The sequence below is a fragment of the Ambystoma mexicanum genome, chromosome 9, assembly GCF_040938575.1.
Source record: "Ambystoma mexicanum isolate Mex_15411 chromosome 9, UKY_AmexF1_1, whole genome shotgun sequence".
In the NCBI taxonomy this organism is placed as follows: domain Eukaryota; kingdom Metazoa; phylum Chordata; class Amphibia; order Caudata; family Ambystomatidae; genus Ambystoma; species Ambystoma mexicanum.
Window position 1 is genome coordinate 331,308,994 of NC_090931.1, and position 20,098 is coordinate 331,329,091.

Consider the following 20,098-nt stretch of genomic DNA (forward strand, 5'->3'; position numbering starts at 1 on the left):
ACTGAGCAATCACTTTTATTTACACAATACATAGCTACACATATTCAATGGGCCTGCGACATGAGGAGACTCGAGAGAACAGACAATCAAATTACAATCATTTAAACCGTGATGTGTATTTCTCAATGAGCTCTTCTTTAGGTGGACATGGAACAGAGGCAATGTTGGGTGGCAATGCAGTTGTCCCCTGCACAGGTTCGTTCACAACTCCATGTATGTGCCTATCTATGACATCCACAATAAGTCTCTCAATAAACTCATATTGCATATCCTCAAACACTGGTTTGATCACCCATTGTTTACTTCTTTTAGTGAAGGCCTTATTGTAGCGAAGCGTCCCTAAAGTTCCGGTCGTCCTACTTTGTTGACGGCCAACATTATGGTTATGTGCCAAGACCGCTAGAAGAGTCCGATTTATCATGCCCTCCATGCCAAAATGCAATCGTTTTGGCCTGTACTTTAGGCACATATTGTGGAACACCTCCAAATCTCCTGTGTGGCTGAATTCTGTGAGTCCCCTCAAATCTCTTGTTATAGTTTTATCAAATACAATCTTTTCAATGGCTTTGTGAGTGGGTGAAGAAGGAATCAACCACTTCTTCTTCCGTGCCTCCTCTCTGGACAAATGGCCATGTTCACAATTGTGGAAATGTTGGTTTGTGTTCCAACGGTGAACGTTGGTACAGTGTAGCATTACTGACCGCCATTTTTCCAGTAGAATTTCCAACGACCCTCCACATGTTTTTGAGCTCCACCAAAGATGGTTGCTGATTGACTTGGACCACTGTGAAATACCTTGCATATCTTTTTTTTTACCTGCAGCCGACATTTTTTTATTGATTGTTTTTGCAAGATGCCAAACGTCAAATTGGTGATTTATATTTTTGTACTCTTCTCTCATTGTCTTGGCAATTGAAACGTGTCTGTCCGTGGCTATCAGGTCGATCACCATTCCCCGCGATTGTAGTTCTTGCAATGATGCTACAAAGCCAACTTTCTCCATGGCCACTGAGGATGTACTTTGTGACACCTGCACGACCACCGAACTCACAATTTTCTTACTTTCCATGTCCTGAAAGTGGTAGGTGCAGTACTTGGCTGAAAATCCTGGGCTGTCGCACTGTCCATCACCGGCTAGCCTGAACCGTTTGCCTGCGAATGTACTATCAATAGACATTTTTTCCATTCTCCAAGCTTCGCTAATGGCTGGAAATAGATAATCGGTTTGGTATTTGTAGAACTGAGTTTTCGCAATGAAATGGATTCCCACAAACTGAAAGAAAGACTCTAACTTTTTAAAACTTGAACCACTAAAAAGTGCAGCCGCTGCACAAAGTAGATTGCCTGCTGGCAGTTGCCCCAGCATGGGTTGTGCAGACCATGAGAAAGGATGATATTTTGTACAGGTGGCATGTATTTTAAGGTTAGTGCCTCGAATTGCACGAGTCACATTAATCAATGGCTCCCCACATACTTCCCCACCAACCGAATGCCCACATTTCATCCGAATAATAATATCAATCAAACAACTATCGAATACAATGAATTTGGCCTCTTTCCTTATACTGTCACTCTGCATTCCAGCTGGTTCGGCCTGTAACGTTGAGGACATGTCACTCACATGAAAGGTAGAATCTCTGATATCGTCTTCCGCTATGTTCAGTGATATTGATGGTGTTTCATTGTCGTCCACTTCATTCTCTTCCATTGCAACATCTGTTCCTTCTCCGGCGATGGGTGAATAAAACAATTTCTTTAACTTTCTCGCGGTCTTAGTTTTTGCGGGTGTGGATTCTGTGAATTGATCTCCGACTGCATCCGAACTACCAGGAGGACATTCACTATCAATGGCTGGTGGTGGTATAGCTCCGTTGTCAATCACTTCATATTCTTCCCATTGGCACGATGCATCTCCAGTCTCAGTCCCTGCCAAAAGGTTTGACAAGCAACATCTCTCGTTCGCTTCACTGTCTGTGTAGATCTAGTTCGTACACCCACTCGCAACTAGAGGACAGATTGGAAAAGGGATGTTCAGTTTAAACACAACTTACAGTATTGAACTATTAACAGTGAAAAACAACATAATATAGTGACCAGGACACTAACCTTCTTTTGCTTTCTTTTCTTTGAAACTTTCTTGCCCCGAACTTCAACATCAGGACGCTGTTGCTCCGACTCGTGTGTGCATGTCTCCACTTCCTCTTGCGATGCAACGACTATATTTTCATGATAAGCACATCCATCACGCACTGACGCTCCATCGACTCCCTGAAACATAGAACTTTCATTAGTATGTATAATAATATCGAAAACACAAAATGTACTTGGGGACCAATACCCACGTACATCTCAATAGCAAAACACGAATGAACGCTTTGTGTAGAACATTCAAACGACAATTATTCACGCATTGTTGATCTAGTTAGATGGAACTGTCAAGATCCATACCTCGGGCTCCTCATAGACTTCCATTGATGATATTATTGAAAATGATGCTTCAGTAACTCCCTGAAACACAGTAATTGCATTAGTATGGTTTTCTATTTTGTTAAAAAGAACATAAACTTTGTGCAGGCGTCAACGGCTCATCTAAATGGACCTGCACAAATGATCAGTTGTCTAAAATAAATAATGGATATGTAAATATGATTCGATTTGCTCGATCGTTGGAAGTGTCACCACCCAGAGATCTGCATCAACTACTAGGGGGTGATGTTCTTGTAGAAGAAGCTCCGTCATCTCCCTGAAACATAGTACTTGCGTTAATAAAGAAGGAAGTATAGCGGATGTAATCGCGTCATATGATTTCGCTTGATCGAACTGTCAGTATCCATACCTCGAAATGCATAAGAACATCAAGGGACGATGTAACTGCGGTGCACACTTCTGCAAGCTGTTGCGCAGACCCGTAACTGCATGCTCCCCCTTCTTCTTGGACTAATGCTCCATCGACTCCCTGAAACATAGGACTTTCATTAGTAATGAACACAATATTGAAAAAAGAAGACACTTAGGAGGGCGACGACAGAAGGACATATCAATGGCTAAAAACGAAAGAAACATTGTGTGTAACAATCACGCTACAAGAATGCAAGATCTGATGATCTCCATCGATGGAACTGTCCGGAAACGTACCTCGAGCATCTGAGTGACATCAACGGTTGTCGTCAATACGTTGGACTCCTCAGCATCTCCCTGAAAGACAGTACTTGCATTATTTTGGATAACAATAATTATAACTGAAAACAAAGACTAGAGGACGAGTGCAAGGGTGTACCATTAGGTAAAATAATTACACGATAAATTAAAACTATTGATTTACATGCCTAAAACAAGTCAGTGGCAGAATAGCCAAGTAAGATTACCCGATAGGCGCTTGAAGTGGCTGATGACTGCAATAACGACACGGATGGAGAATCTTCCGCCTTCATATTGAGTGGATACATAAATGGGGAAATTGTTAGCTAATGCTACACACTACCGCAAGGCCGAGAGATAAATACGTAAACTTGACTCACCAGTGGAGGGATGTGGACGAATAGTGGGAATAGCGGTTGAGAGCAATTTTCGCCTCGCTCGCGGTGTGTTCTTCTTTATTAGCAATGATGTGGAGTACATATCTGAGCTAAAGTGCCTGCTGCAGATGCGGTATCGATCACCCATCTTGTCCGCAAAGACTTCTAGGACTCTACTTTCAAGCTCAGACGGTGGATATCCGCAATATCGGACCCATTCTCTTATCTGATCTATTGTCTTAGGGAAAACATGCATTATAGTACCTTCAGATTTATTATGGGTCTTCGAAGGGCAACCGCCAATGGAACAGGCAGGCATTGTGGAAAGTTCTGAAAAGTAAAGATCAACAATTCTCTATGAATACCAATGTAAACTCAGAACATGTGACTAGTTCCTTGCATGTACTGTCTTGAACGAAAAGAAATTGGACGCAAAATGATTATGGTACATGGCCTTACCTTGACGAACAAACAGTTAGATGCAGGGATCGGAGTAGTTTCCTGTCGTAGAACAGGGAGCAGTTCACAGGTTGCAAACTGAGGAGTTTCCTCGAAGTGTTCACGGAAGTTCACAGAGACGAAGAGCAGATAACCAGCACCTTCACGGGTTGACTAGCAAAGCGCAAAGAAGTGCTCATTAGAAATATGAAGTGGGTTATAAAGAATTCGAAACAGGGGTGTGTTTGTGAATGAATGACGTGTATATGCCGTGGCATTATGCGGATTGCAGGGGGCCGTCCAGCGTGAGGGGGGATGCTTGGCAGGAGACACGGGGTCTGGAGGTAGACATGGGAACAACAACCCATGCTCTATAGACCACTTTGAAGTGTACATGGTGTTTGGCACCTCTTGGCCTTTATCGCTCCCTGACAGCTCCACTTGCCAGCACAAGTACCCTGGTGCGAACTGCCTTTGATAGGGCGGGGGTGGATTGGGGCGGTGGTCGTGCAGACAAGACACAGGAAGACTCGTGAATGGAGACACACTTATGTGGATTGCAGGGGGCCGTCCAGCGTGAGGGGGGATGCTTTGCAGGAGACACGGGGTCTGGAGGTAGACATGGGAACAACAACCCATGCTCTATAGACCACTTTGAAGTGTACATGGTGTTTGGCACCTCTTGGCCTTTATCGCTCCCTGACAGCTCCACTTGCCAGCACAAGTACCCCGGTGCGAACTGCCTTTGATAGGGCGGGGGGGGGGTGTGGATTAGGGCGCTGGTCGTGCAGACAAGACTCGTTTGCCGCAGGGCCTCACCAAGGAGAGGCCATCTCACTGCATGTAAGAGGCAGGCTGAAGGATCTAGTACATGGAAGGCAGGGGGGTGAGTTTATAAATACCTCAGCCTCCCAGGAGAATATATGGGTGCAGTTCACCCTGGAGACCCTGGATGCCTAGGCAGTTAGCAGCAGGCTGGCCTGTGGTGGCAAGGCGGCACGGCCCAGAGGGGGTCATCTCTGTACCCGGTGACCAAAAGGATGATTTATTATGATCAACCATATTGATTATTTACCTATAACCATGTTTTGTATCAATAAAATCCAACGGCCTTCCTTTTATTGCCAACGCTTGAACAAAGTGGTGTGGTAAGTATTTTTGGGGGAGGAGGCAAGGCCGGGAGGCTTGATGCCAACCCGCAAAATAACATATGTATGTCTGCTGCATATGGGTTCAACGGTTATGTGGATTGAAGGTGGGCGGCCAGCGTGAGGGAGGATGCTTGCCGGAGACATGTGGTGTGACAAGACAAGGCACAGGAAGACTATTCAATGGAGACACACTAGATTCATTTAAAAAATCCAAACAACCATTGTTAAAATATATGTTGGGTTTTATTTTAGATCTTAATTTCAATTGAACATAAATAATAAACATTACACATTGTAAAGTTCCGGTTGCAGCACATCCAGGGAAAATCCGCGGTATTGTCCACTGTCGCTGGGGAAATGTTGTCTAATGGCAAGTACCGCACAGGCAGGTATTACTCTCCGAACGCAGTGTCCGAGCCTCCCGTGAAGCCACCAAGTGAAGCAACGATAGGCCACCAGCCTGTACCACCTGTGAAAATGAAAGATGCAAACTGTATTAAAATGACAAAACTTTCTTATCACTGTCGATTCAGGTAAAAAATGTCATTCTGCTTTGAAAAAAATTCTATCTAGAATATGACATAGTAGTGGCATCACTCACTGACATCAAAACCAGAGTATACTTACTCGTTACTCGGATTACGCGGACGAACAGTGCCGCGAAGTTCGTGCATAAGCACCATCATCATCCTCAACACGGTCCGTGAGAGGCAGGCTTCCCTGAACTCTGGCAGCTCGGTGATGCATTGCGGACTTGGCTCGCCTTCCGAAATGTAGGCCAACCACCCGGAATTTTCACGTTAGCAGCAGTTCTCCTCCTCAGTTGGCATTAGCTCGCACCGATTGCACGTGCACCAGGTGGAGACGCCGTCCATGCGACATGGTCCAGGCTCTTCATCCGTTGACTGGTCCTCCCAACTGCCGTCCGAATCCCCATCGTTTTCGCGTGCTTGCCTTTCCAGTAGTTCTTCCTCGGTGTACTCGGGCTCGTACATATACGGCATTATTGTAGCCATTGTGTGGTAAAGAAAGTAAAATAATTTACAGAGATGGTACAGGTGTTCACAAGGCCTAGAAGCAGCGAAGGTAGCTGACCAGAGCACAGAAACGAGTCACAGAATACTCAAAGTAACACAGCGAGAGTAATGGAATCGAAAATCTGCTGCTGTGTGTTGTGAAACGGTGTGTTTATACTTATTGAGGAAAGAGGCGTCCTGCCATTTCCATGGCGACACTTCATTAGCTGAGGCGCAGCGATTGTTGACACGAAACGTGCTTTGGCGTTGGGAAATGGGCGGTACGCGTCTGCTGATGTCAGGCTCAGGGGCGGGGGATTTGATTTAGTGCCGCAAAAGCAGGTGAGCCAGGGCGATGGGGGGAAATGATAGGATTATCAGAAAATGGCGGCTGATTTCGAGTGCGTTAATGGACGAAAAGTCGGGTAAGGTCCATAGGAAAGTTTTCTACGATCTACCGAGTTATGCTTAAAAACACATGGCCGAACCGTAGGGACAATAAAAAAAAAAAGTCCCGGATCTATCCTTTAAGTTCCAGCAGCAGTGGAAGAACAGCCAGCTCCGAGAGGATTTCCAAACAAGTTCACTTTGGGGTTGATTGTCACACCAACTCAAGGGGAGAATTTGTCTTTGCAGGGCTTCTCTAGTCGAAACAAATTCAGAGCTTCAGCACAGCAGCACTGCTTCACAGGGCAAACCAACGGTCCAGGAGTTGCAGCAGGCGTCTTTTCCAAGTTCTTGTTCGGATTCCTTCGTCCAGTGGTCGACTCTGCCTTCCAAGCCAAAAAGTCTTGCCTTTTATGCAGGTTTCTCCCATTCAATCCAGCCTAGCTGTCAATCACACAGTAGGGTGGCTGTCCTTGCCGGACAGCCAGCCGGCAATCACCTTTGGATGCATTCCTGTAACCAAGGGGATTACGCACAGGGAGTTGCGGGCACCTCCCTCACTTCCTGCCCCTACCAGACATACTAGAGCCAGAGGCGGGTTTCACTCGTGAAACCCGCCAAAGGCAAAACAAACAAAGGGACCAAACCCAGTTTGGCGCGCAGAGCAAATCTCAAGAAGGACCTTTCCAGCAAGAAGTGGCGAAAAAAGAAGACTGGGCCATTTTGACAAAATGGGCACCCATGGGTGCCTTACTGCAGCTGCGAACTCAGCCCGCGGTAAAAACACTGAATGGTAGTAAAATGTAAACCACTGCCACCATCCATTAATTGTAGAAAGGGTAACATAAAAATGTTACTTAAGAATCTAGGCAAAGGGGATACTAAGTAACCCCTCCAGCACCCTAAGGTAAATTAGTATGTGCTGAGTCTAGAAAGTTACAAAATGTAAGCAAAGTCAATTTCACTTCACTGCTCTAGGAAACACGGTAGTTTCACCAAGAGAAGGGTAAATCGAAGACTTCCCTGTGTCACTGCACTGAAGGTGCTGTGTGTCACAATGCAAACACGATGCCTATGGAGCTTGTCAGACTCCAAAGTCAAAAGAAACAGAGTCCAAATCACAGAACAATACTTGCGAGATTGGGAAAACGGTCTCACTCTCTCCAGGTTAGAAATTAAAAGTCCTAAAGTCCAGCAAAAAGAGCTGGGGGTCTCTAAGGTAGAGAGGAATTAGCAAATTTCGGAGAATTCTCCCTAACAACTATTGCTACACACTGCTGAATCTTGATACCTCTAAAGGTATTCATGATCATGCAGCGAGGGCTAAGGCTACTTTGGTTGCCGTCCAACGACATGTACCTTGGGTGGTAATATGCAAGGCTGCGACATGGCAGGATTCATGCCAGATTTGGCAAGACAATTCTGTGCAATTTATTTGCTGCTCATTATCCTCCTCCCTTAAGTATTTCATGCTACGAAATCTCCCATCAGTTTGGAGGAAGGAATTGGGTATTAACTGTAGTGACTAATGCACTCGGTCCTATTTTACTCAATGCGACCCTCCCTTCCCCCATAAAATCTGGTTAACTTGGCGGATAGTAGCAGATGAGTGGGTAAAGGACTGGTAGGCAAAGCTGGTGGTGGCATCAGCAGGTGCGCACTGGACACCTTGCGTTCTCTAAATTTAAAGGGAATGATTTTCTTTTGCAGTTCAAACAAAGCTTTGGTCCTGTCCCAATGGGACAGACTTTCCTCAGTATGTCGGAAAGGAGACGATGGACTAGGATCACAGTTGTCATTACTGTGAGTAAGTTTTTTTTATTAGCTTGGAAATATGCTAGTGTGTGCCGGTCAACCAGGAAAAATGTTTTGTTGTAGGTTCGATCTCGCCAACTTTCTTGCCTCCATTTATTTTGGACACTGCTTAGGGGTGTCTTTCAAGTGACGAGAAATCTGGAATAGAACTCTCAAACCTTTCTTATGGAAAGAGTGACAATTCTACCGTTCTTTGCGATTGGTGAGGTAAAAAAGTGGTAGAAATGATAGCCATGTCTGAGCACATGTATGTTAAGATATTTGATATTTGTATAGCGCCTACTGCCATTGTTATATCTTTGAAGTGCTAGTGTGACATATCATCTGGTGCCATGGAGCAGTGATTGAGCTATACTGGCAGCTCCATAGAGCGACCTAATGTCTGAAGATCTTTTTTTTTCTGGAGCCGACTGCATTAGAGGTGCATCTCAAAAGATGGGTAATCTGTGGGTGGAATAATTGTACCCTTTTAAAACAAGTTTACCTGGGATGATTGTTGTTCTTAAGTATTGCATCCATTTCTTAGCACGCTTGTTCCCAGAGATCAGTTGGCCAAATGTGAGAAGGCTGTTTTTGACAAAAATAGTATTCGACGTGCCAATTTAATCGATTTTCACTGTTAGATGTGTTAAGGGTACCTAAAAGTTTAAATAACCGCCATTCATCCACATTTAATAAAGTACAAAGGGCTAACTATTCTTTTCTCAATTTAAGCTCAAGCTATAAATGCAACTGGTCCTGTGTCCATCCCATATCCACTTTTCCAGTCCAATACAGAGGATCTTTTTGTGGAAGGCTTGCCAGAAGGAATTCCTTTCAGAAGACCGTCTACTTATGGAATACCACGCCTTGAGCGGATTCTACTGGCAAAGGAAAGGATACGGTTTGTGATCAAAAAGTAAGGTTCGACTATTTCATGCATTGGTTTAACAGAAAGTTGTTGGTTGGAAAATGCATTTTTGTAATTTCTTGTCGTTGAGACACATACGGCTTTTGTGTGATCGTTTTAATTAGATCTTCAAAGTCGGATCTCAGATTGCGTGATATACACCATTCGTGATGGTTGTCTGAAGGCTTTAAACACTTAGGGCCTCGTTACGAGGTATGCATGGCTGCCGGCAAAACCGCATCCGTGTCCGTGTCCTCGGAATGAGGACTTACCGGACCATTCCGAGTGGCCCGGTAATTCCTCACTCGAGGACACGGACACGGTTCATCCCCATTCCCATTTCAGCCCCCATAGGGCTGAATGGGAGAGGGAGTAAACAACGGGCCATTACGAGATGGCCCGTTGTTTGCTCCCTCTTCCCCTCGCGGGACCCGGTATGCACGCTTGGTTTTCCCAGGCGTGTTTAACGTGTTCCTCAAGGGGACCTCGTAATGTGGCGGAACGGGTTGAACGGCGCCGCAGCCTTTTACGGCGCCGTTTAACCCGTTCCGCCAGGGTCGTAATGAGGCCCTTAGTCTGCTTACATAATTAAAGGTTTCTTGGTTTTAGCCTCAAATGTATTTTCTGTTTCATTTTGACTCTGTGTGTAGTCCTCGCATGGTTTTTAGGCACCAACTGTGAAGCTGTTGTACATTTTGTTATGAAAGCGGAGTTGGGGGCGGGGGAGGCGGGCTTTCTCAGGGTTCATTTTCTATTTGGGTGTAGTGCACAACCCAGGACGAGCACCTCATCGGTTGGGTATGGGTCCAATTTCAAGATTACCTTTTCAAAATGTGAAATTTAGTAAGTGGTGTAGCAGGTTCCTTGTGTTTTTAGCATCCAATGTATTGACTAAATGAACAGTTCATTTTCTGAAATTGCATAAATCAATATTTTACACATGGCCTAACATTGAACGTTTACAATTCAGTGCGTGAAAAGTACTAGCTCATTCTAAGTCATGATGTGTGATGCACTGGTGGCTCTTCAGGTGCAGTTCTGCAACACGTGCTTCACCTTTTATTTTGTCACTTTTTATGGCCCAAATAGGCCACCAAAATATAGACGCTGCAGGAGTTGTAGTAAAGTAAAACTCGCTGCAGTGCCAGATCTTGCTGCCCCATTGCTTTCATAATGGCAGGATGAAAATAAACAGCATGTCTACCAGGCAGTTCTGCAGGACTGTGCCCTTAACAAAGGTCATGGCAATGTCGTGGGCAACACCTTTCTCTCAGAATATTATTTGGGTAATGGGGTATTTGTATTTGAAAGGCAGCAGATCAACTCCAGTCAACTACAAATTCTGTGCCTTCTTCCAAGACCATTAATGTGAGCTATGAGGCAAGTAAAGCGTGTTTTGAAAACTTAAGTGTATAGCGTTGTCTACCATGATTTTTCAGGCTTTCAACACAGCATTCTGGTATTTGTAGTCTTTCATTCAAGATGTGGAAAATGTAGTGCTCATACTCTGCTTAAGTCAAGGATGTATATAATCAGATTGTTTATTTGTACACTGTTAGGGAGTATTCTCTGTAAAGGCTAATTTCCCAAACCTAGTGAGTCCCCCAGCAGCTTTGCTGGATTTTTGGGGTTTATTTTTTTTCTCCTGCTAAGAGAGACTCTTTTACACCCACTCATGATTTGAGGTGTTCCTTTGTCTTTCCATGTGTTTTGTGGGCTATGGGGTCTTTTACTCCATAGGGTTTCATGTGTTTTTGATGTGGGTTACACAGCACCCTCCGTGCCGTAACCCAAGGGGTGTCGTAGCGACCCCCCAACATAGACTCCATACCCTGGGACTGACTACTGTCTCCCAGGATATGTAAAGTCACCATTGGCTTTACTAGTCCCAAATTATGAACAGAAACCAGTACAAACCATCATATTGTGGGCGTACTGGTCGGGGCAATTCGATTGCCCCGGGGTCTGTTGTTCGAGGGGGCACGTCTCCGTCCCCCCTGATCGAGTTTTGGCTGGTGGCAATGGATACTACTTTTTATATTCGACCGCGAATATATCTCTATGGGATTTTCCTATTGTTTCAGGCTACCAACTTTAATTATTTAATTCCTATAGCCTCGAACATACCGCCGGTTTATTTATTTAATATTAATTCACCGGTTGGTATTTTTTTGCCAGAACTCGATTCTAAAATGGCGTTTGTGTTCTCTTCTGTGACTCCAACCCAAGTCGAGCCCTTTGTTCCACTTTTTGGCGGGCTTCTCCACAGAAGCCTCGAAAAGTGGTGCCACTCTGTCTGGGTACCACAAGGGGTGTGGGAGGGGGTTTAGGCACCGTGGACTGAGTTGCCTTGGCAACTCAAGTCGCACTCGTGTGATTGGCCCAAGTGGTGAGCCGGCCGGCTCACCACTTAGCATGTTTGATTGACAGCTATGCTGAATGAATGGGGGTTTGCTGCATAAAAGCAGGGCTTTGGGGACTGGAACTTGAAAAGTCGCCACAGGACCTAAGAATCCGAGGAGGGAGAAGCTGAGCCGACCTGCAACGACACCACCAGTGGAGCCCTGCTGAACCGTCTCACCACTTTTCCCGACGACAGAGGAGATCTCCAGTCCTGAGAGTCTTCTTCCTTTGACTGGTTTTGCCTTCTTTTCGCCTTCCTGGAGCATTTCGTGGCCACCTTGCCCGTGCCAAACAACCCGGCAACCGGAATACCACGGTTTAGCACTACCGCGAGTAGAAGGGTAGTACCTTTTAACCGAAGAACTCCGCAGCTGATTTCTTCCCTGGCAGTGCAACGACCTTCATCTTTCCTCCACGTCGAGACCTCCTCTTCCTCTGGACGAAACACCGACTTGCACCCGCTGCCAGGAACAACTGCCCCCGCTGGAGCTTCCTTCCCACTTAAGGTAATGTGTCCCGCCTGGCTTCCCTTGCGACAGATCGTTCGGGGTGACAGTAAAGCCTCGACTTTCTAACCTGGGCTGGCCTGGGACAACCTAGCTAACTTTTCCTGACTTTACTTTCATGCTTTGTGTGCGAACTATCTACAAGACTCTTTGGGCATAACCCCACTGTGTGAACCTGGACCTCTTCTGCTTGCTCTCTCCAAGAGTGTGCCTTGCAATTGACTTCCTTGTTCTCCAGTAGAACTCTGCCTATCCTGCCTTACTGTGGTTCTTTAAAAAGTATTGAAATTTGTGTGCTTCCAAAACTCTGCCTTTTTCCCTCCCTTTTTAATTTATTAGAGTACCATCTTAAGTTAAGCGCTCACCTCTGTGTGAAAATAAGTGGTGTTTCTCATTAAGACTTGCCTAATAAGTAATTAGGGTTGTATATATATATAATAGTGACTGTGTGATGAATTTACTTCTTTGTGCTAGTGTAATTTACAAGAGTGTCTTTAAATAAATAATTATATACTTTTACACCAAAGCTCTGGTCAGTGTTTGCTTGTGTTACTGTATCTCTGTACCTATTGTGTAATATACTGCCTAACTCTTCTTGATGGAAGTCTGACTGCTCAGCCACAGCTACCAAGTGAATCTGTGTGGTACAGACTGCTACAAAGTGGGTTTACTGCCAAACACCTGTAGTCCTAAATCTTTTGCAGTGGTCCCTAAGGGAACTGCACAGGTTTCTGCCTAACATACACTTGCAAGCAATCCATTTTTATAATACAGTAGTTGTGCTGTTGTTGAAAAGTAAACATTGAATGTTTGTACCGTCTGCAGTTCAAAAAGTATGTGTTCAAGTGCCTAAAATTCTGAGCTGGTTCAAATCTCTTCTTTACTGCTTAACCAAAGTGTGTGATCCTGGGCAATTTAATCTCAATGGGCTACCTTTTGTAGAAAGTGTAGATTGCATGCAGGGGGTCAGAAACTTTAGCACTTGTATGCTATTAGGTCCTCTGCATGCAATGTTCAACTTTTGTAAAGCGGAGTGCTAAAGTGAAATATAGAATGAGGCATTAATCGCATTACCAGCATTGAATATTTCATAGGTTCATATGCTGCGAATATTCCCCGTAAGGCCGAGAATCCTCTGTAACCTAGAGCAGTTCAAACTTCAACTGCCAACTTTACTTTTGTGCTCCATCAGTCATTTTGGGTCATACTGCTCACAGCCCCCCTTAACTCCTCCCCTGTCGGCCATCTTCAGATGTTTTACCGTACATTAGTGTAAGGAGTCCACAAAAATCATCTCCACCATTTCTATGTTTGAATTTGGATTTTAACATCTTTTCCACAAAAAAAAGATATTTTTCTATGTCTATTCTACGATCGACGTTGACTTCGACAGTGCTAGCTGTTAGGCAGAATCCTGTGCAGTTCCCTTTGGGAACACTGCAAGAAGATTAAGTCTACAGGAGTAAGCAGTAAACCCAATTGGTAGCAGTCTGCACCACCCAGATTTACCTGGTAGCTGTGGCTGAGCTGTCAGATTTCTCTCAAGTAGGGCAGTATGCAGAGTATACACAATAGGGCCAAACTACAGTAGAGCAAACAAACACTGACCAGAGCTTTGTATAAAAAGTATATAGTTATTTATTTAAAACACACTTTAGGTAATACACTAGCAATCTCAATGAAAAGTAATCTAAAAAACAGTCAGGTAAGTATACACACCTCCCTTGATAACTATCAGACAAGTCAGGGTTAAAGCACAACTGTTTGTTAAGACAGAAGTGAGCGCTTAACCTAGATGGCACTCCAATAGTTTAGGTTAAAAAGGGAGAGAAAAGGCAGAGCATAAAATAAAAAAAGTTCCCAACACTTAAGAGTTCAGAGCAAGGGGAGAAAGGCAGGTTATACTGTAGAGCCAAAGTTCATAGGCCAGGCCCACTTTAAATGTAGCAAAGCGAAATGTGCCCAGGATCACACGGTTTAAAGTGCACTGAAAGTCTTTGCAGAGTGTTCAAAAGAGGTTAAGGTGAGTCAAAAGATATAGTTAGAAGGCCTGGAGCCAACCCAGTTTAGAAGCCAAGGATTTAAGGGTCACTTAGCAATCTGTAGAAAGGGGAGGCCAGGCAGGACACAGTACCTTAAGAGAAAGGAAGCTTCAGCGGGGGCAGTTGTTCCTGGCAGTGGTTGAGGTTCGTGGTTCCGGCCAGGGGAAGAGAAGATCTCGTCGAGGAGGAAACGTGGAGTCGTTGCACTGCACAAGGATGAAACTAGCCGCAGAGTTCCCGGTTAAAAGGTGCTGTCCTTTTATTCGCGGTCAAAAGTGGTGAGCTTGACTATCCGGCCGCCGGGGTGCTTGGCACAGGCAATTCGACCAAGGGCCGTCTTTGGAAGGCGAAAAGGGTGAACTGGTTGGTCCCACCAGCTCAGAGGAAGAAGACTCGTCCAGCAGAAGATCTTCTCTTGTCGTCTGGAAATTGGTGAGGTAGCTGCAGCAGGGCTTCACTGGTGGTGTCGTCATTGCAGATGGCTCAGCTTCGTCCTTCTTCGGATTCTTAGGTCCTGTGGTGACTTCTGAAGTTCCAGTCCCAAAGGCCCTGCTTTTATGCAGAAAACTCCCAATTCATCAGCCTAGCTGTCAAACACACTTGCTAAGTTGTGAGCCGGGCGGCTCACCACTGGGCCAATCAGAGTAGAGTGCGACTTGGGTTGCCAAGGCAACGCTGTCCAGGGTGCCAATTCCCCCCTCCACCCTTCCTATGGAACCCAGACAGAGTGGCACCATTTGGAGGGCTTCTGTGGAGAAGCCCGCCAAAATAGTGGAACAAAGGGCTCGACCTTGGTCAGAGTTACACCAACACCATTCTAGAATCGAGTTCTGGCAAAAAGACCCAACCGGTGATTTAATATTAAATAAATAAACCGGCAGTATCTTTAACATTGCACCAAAAAGTGGTGCGTTTAAAATCAATGGGAAAATCCCATAGAGAATATTCCGGTGGAATATTTCGCGTGGTAACCACTGCCACCAGCCAGAAACTCGACGAGGGGGGACGGGACAGTGCCCCCTCGAAAACAGACCCAGGGGCAATCGAATTACCCCTTACCAGTACTTCCACAATATGATGGTTTGTACTGGTTCTGTTCACAATTTTGGACTAGTAAAGCCAATGGTGACTTTACATGCCCTGGCAGACAGTAGTCAGTCCCACGGTATGGAGTCCATGTTTGGGGGTCTGTGTCACCCCTGTGGTACTGCACTGAGGGTGCTGTGTACCACACATACAGAAAAACAGATGATACCCTATGGAGAAAAAAGGCAGCCCATAGCCCATAAGCACATAACAAGTCAAAGACATACCTCAAATCATGCCTAAGAGTGGGAGTAAAAGAGTCTCACTCTTAGCAGGAGAAAAAAGAAACCCCAAAAATCCAGCAAAGCTTCTGGGGGACTCACTAGGTTTGGGAAATGAGCCGTATAAGAGAATTCTCCCTAACACTAGCTTCGTGGATCATTCCCGCCGCTGGTAATATTCGACAAAGCATTGCTGCGCAGTTGGGCCTACCTCATGGCAGAACCCACGAGGAACAGCCTGTACCAAGGCCTGTGCCCGCTGTAGACTGAAGAATGTCTGCGGAGCATCACCACAATGATTGCTTATACTGCCTTCATCCTCAACATGTTATCCAGGACTGCAAAATCTGCCATTCATTCTCCAACAAGACGCTGAGGGATCGTTACTGTCTCATCGTATGGCTGAAGGATGCTGGCAGGGCCTCGGACTCTGCTTCGGTACAGAGTTATGCCTCGTTACGGCTGGCAGGACAGCCCAGCAAACCAACTCTATTAAGATGTCTAGGCCGCATGAACTCCAGGCCACCAACAAGACCCCTCCAGTGCCCAGCCCACATCCTCGCACAAAGACGAGCCTCCATCAAAGGTCAGTGCCCAAGAGTTGTCCGCAGGGGAGGGAGAGCAAAGCCCCTTTCCATCGCCCCAGGGAGGTGACGTCTTCGAAGCCAAATCTGATGGCCACTCTTTACCTTCATTGTCAAATTTGCTAGTCTTCGAAATCGGCGACAAAGCCATCATCATCGTCGACGACCAAGAATATCTCCATGTCATCGACTCCAAGGCCATCGACTCCATCCAATGGCACTCAATCAACAAAGCGGTCGTTGGCCACAGCTACCTCACCACGACTGTCAACTAAGACTACCGCGTCATCGACAAAATTGTTAAGGACCACGAGGATCTTGTCGACGGCATCTATGTCCACAGCTGTGATACCCTCATTGATGACACTGCCTAACCTTGGGGTGGTATTGCTGTAGGGTGGTTTTGTGGTGTCGTAGCTAAGTCTCTCCCAATCAGAGAATGTGCAGGAAGCAGAGGAGGCGGCCCTCATGTCACCGCCATCGCCAGTGCTCAGGATATCGCCTCCCAGAAGTGCAACGCGGGGTGGGGCAAGCCTGATCAGGCTACTACCTTTACCCCCTCTGCATTCTCCTCAAGCCGTCAATCTACCTGAGCCATCTGTCTCCGCAAAGATACATACTTGACATTTTATCTACTCATGGTGGCGACCTTGTCACAGCGGCTGCTGGCACCAGCCTCGGTTACAGAGCCTGTCAAGCGACCTTGCACAGATGTCCCTGGGCCTTCCAGGGAAATGGATGACATCCCTTTTCCCCCAGAAGGGGTAAGCACCAGTCAGTACCGCAGTGGCTATTGGATACTGGGACAGACACAGATCCCGACGATGGGGTCTCCACACACACTGATGAATTTGGTGATTTTGTCACAGCTGATTGGGAACCAGATGATGTTCATCTCAGGGACTCTCCTCCTGCGGAAGTAGGGCCTTCCGCGTGCTCATGTCCAGAGCAGCCACGATGTTCGGCCTTGCGCCAGAAGAGCAGCGAAAGGAGTGTGCTGTACCAGCTGTGAAATACCTGAAGGTATCTCACAAAGCGAAACTCGAGAAACTCTTATTCAGGTGGCTAACGAAGGGCTGATCTGTTCAGATCCCAACTCTATGGGTGAAAGAGCGAGAAAGGCTCACTGGGATGGGGAACCCCAGGGTTAATGCTCAGGAGAATGCCCAAAGGGAGACACGGTACGTTAGCGGGGAAGAAGAGGAGGGTGTGATTCCTGAGACCTTTGTGGGCTGTGCCACATATGCCCCTTCCTCCCATTGAATCTCTTATCCAAACCCACCGACCCCTCTGTATATAGCCAATCCCGTAGGATCTCAGTCAGAAAATGTCTCTCAAAATCCCTATCGTCCTATTTTCTACCCAACTACTCCCAATTATTCTTCTCCACATCCCTCTGGTAATTAATTCCCGAGAACCCAGTCTACCTTGATAAAACACTATCGTTCCCACAATGCCCTCCATTAATTTCACGATCCCAGCTATTCCCATTTGCCTCACACTCTCCTACTCATTTCAAAACCCCTCCAAAAACCACCCTTCCAAGTACACCAAAACCCCACCCCCCCCTTCTTAGGGTGGTAATTCCATATAGCACTGTTTCCCCATCCTCACCCGTAGAACAAGCTAACCCTCTAACGCACCCCATACCTCCACCCTCCTTTCCGACCCAAACACTTTTCCCCGACCTGAAAACCAAAGGCCTAACCCTAGATCTGTTTACCTGACATTTCCCGACACAAGAGTCAGGCAGAGTCGGGCAATTAACCAGAATCGCACACACCTGACGGCTTTCATTTCCCCACAGGGATAAAAGGTGGAGCAAGAGAGCACAGTACGAGCAAGGCAGACTGCATGAAAAGACAGCTATAAGACAGCTATGCAGACCCTGCAGTTCAAGAGGAGGAGGAAGGCGGCAAACCTCGAGAGGCCGACTAAGAGACACGACCTTGCCTTTCTCGACAAAACCCAGCGAAACCTCTGCAGAAGGAATCGTGAGACTGAGGACAATAGCCCAAGTGTCCTGCAGCAGACGTCAACGGTACACAGAGCGTATGGATGCTGATAAGCCGGAGCGAGGGAGACTCCTGCTTCCGTGGAACCGGCCTTGAGTCCAGTTAAGAGGAAAGCCAAGCGGTTCATCACAGCTGGTGAGTCCAAGGGGGAACCGATAAAAATCGGGCTGTGATGAATGAAAGTTGCAAAGTGAGAAAAGTTCAAAGAACTGTAAACTTGTTAAGGGGAGACCAGCTACAGGAGGGACCGGCACTACATGGGTGCTTCTCCGAGAAACTCTGGTCGATCCCTCTCTGAGTGAAACTACAGATACCAGAAGGCGGTAGGAAAGCCGCCAAGATAGGTCAAAGTGGTCATACAGGTTGTCAAGCAAAATCCCTGTACAGTTGAACGCCTTTGACCTAAGAACTGATTAAAAAAGCAAGGGAAGTTAATCCTGCAAACATTGAAAGTAAATGTGAAGTTGGCAAGAGTGAACCCGGAAGAGGGGCAAAGTCTAAAGTCCCAAAAAACAGTGTATTGACGAAGGTGAACCCGGTAGAGAAATGTCCACTGGAACTGTCTAAAAAGCCATCGAGATTGGTGAACGCTGAAAAAGCCATAGTGAACCCAGTGGAGGGAGGCTGAAGGCAAAGCAGGGTCTGTGCCCAGAAGAGGGGGACCCAGGGGTGAATCCATCACCCAAGAAATACGTAGAACAGAACTTTGTGTTTGTTAGTTGTTTTTGTAAACCTATCAGGCCCTCAGAACCAGGAGAGACAACCACTGAAGGCTTGATATCAATAGGAACTATTTTAGGATCCAAGCCCAGAAGTGGTGATACAGGGGGGTGAAAAACTATCACCTAAGGCCACGAGAAACAAGGGTCAGCACCCGGAAGAGGGGGATTCAGGGGTGAAGAATCCTCACCCTCAGTAAAACCAGGAAACAAACTTTCATTTTGTTGAAGGAACTTTTGTTTTGTTATTTGGGATGCGTCAGGCCCTCAAAGGCAAGAAACTTTCAAGAGAAATGTGACTTGACCATCGACGGCCCTGATAGCTGCAAGTGGAACTGTTGTCTCGTACTGGGAAAGGTCGAGAGTGTACTGTGCTCAAAGATCACACCTACCACGTGCAAAAAATATGGGGAAGGGAGACCCAAGCTACGGGATCCTGATAATTTGATGGTCAACGTTTGCTCCCATCTTAGATTTATGTTTAGATTGGGCTTTTTTCCAACCTGCATACAGTTTAATAAACACCCTTGAACTGTGATCACTTGTGTCTGTCTATACTGTTGCCACCAAGAGTTCCTTACACAGTGCAGAGGGCAGCACAGGAAATATGCCATGTCTATCCTGCTGTTGGAAGATGTCTGGGAGGATGGCCTGATCACCTTGGCATATCCCACGACTGCCCCGGCTAAAAAAAGAGTGGTTCAACAAAAGTACAGAGCCCCAGAGTGTCCTACTACCTACCTCCACACCCAGCCCACCCCAGACTCTGTTGTCTTGCGGCTGCCAGAGAAAGGTTGGCTAACCCATCTTCATCCTGCCCTGTCTCCCCAGACAAGGAAGGCAAACACCTTGATGCCTTTGGTAAGAAGATCCTTACCACCGCAACCACGACTATCAGGGCAGCTAATGCACGTTACGATTGCAAGCAATGGTACAAGTTTGGTCCCGTGCTGGAGTTCCTTCCGGATGACAAAAAGCAAGAGGACTTGGACATATTCCATGAAGGTGAGTTGGCATCGGACCATGCCATTGCTGTCCCTTTGGACATCGCCGATATTGGTTTTCACCAACTTGGGCATGGAGCGGTTCTACGCAGGCAGGGTTGGCTCAAGGACACAGATTTCCGACTTGATATCCAGTCCAGGGTCGTGGATATGCTCTTAGGCGGATCTGCCCTTTTCCGGAAAAAGGTGGATGATGCCTTAAAGTCCATATAAATAGACGTGGAAACCGCTTGCTCCTTGGACCACAGCTTGCTCCTTGGGCACACTAAAGCAAAGGCACCAGTCCTTTCATTCAGGAAAGGGTTGG

At 46.3% G+C, this 20,098-nt stretch overlaps 1 protein-coding gene across 1 annotated transcript in view; it reads left to right on the forward strand.

The window, feature by feature from the left end:
• The window catches only part of GTF2I (general transcription factor IIi), a 2,618,156-nt gene that overhangs the window by 781,062 nt on the left and 1,816,996 nt on the right, over positions 1-20,098 (forward strand). The window contains exon 13 of the mRNA XM_069614749.1: positions 9,037-9,220. Within this exon, the coding sequence (XP_069470850.1) occupies positions 9,037-9,220 (184 nt within the window). The remainder of the gene's footprint in view (positions 1-9,036; positions 9,221-20,098) is intronic.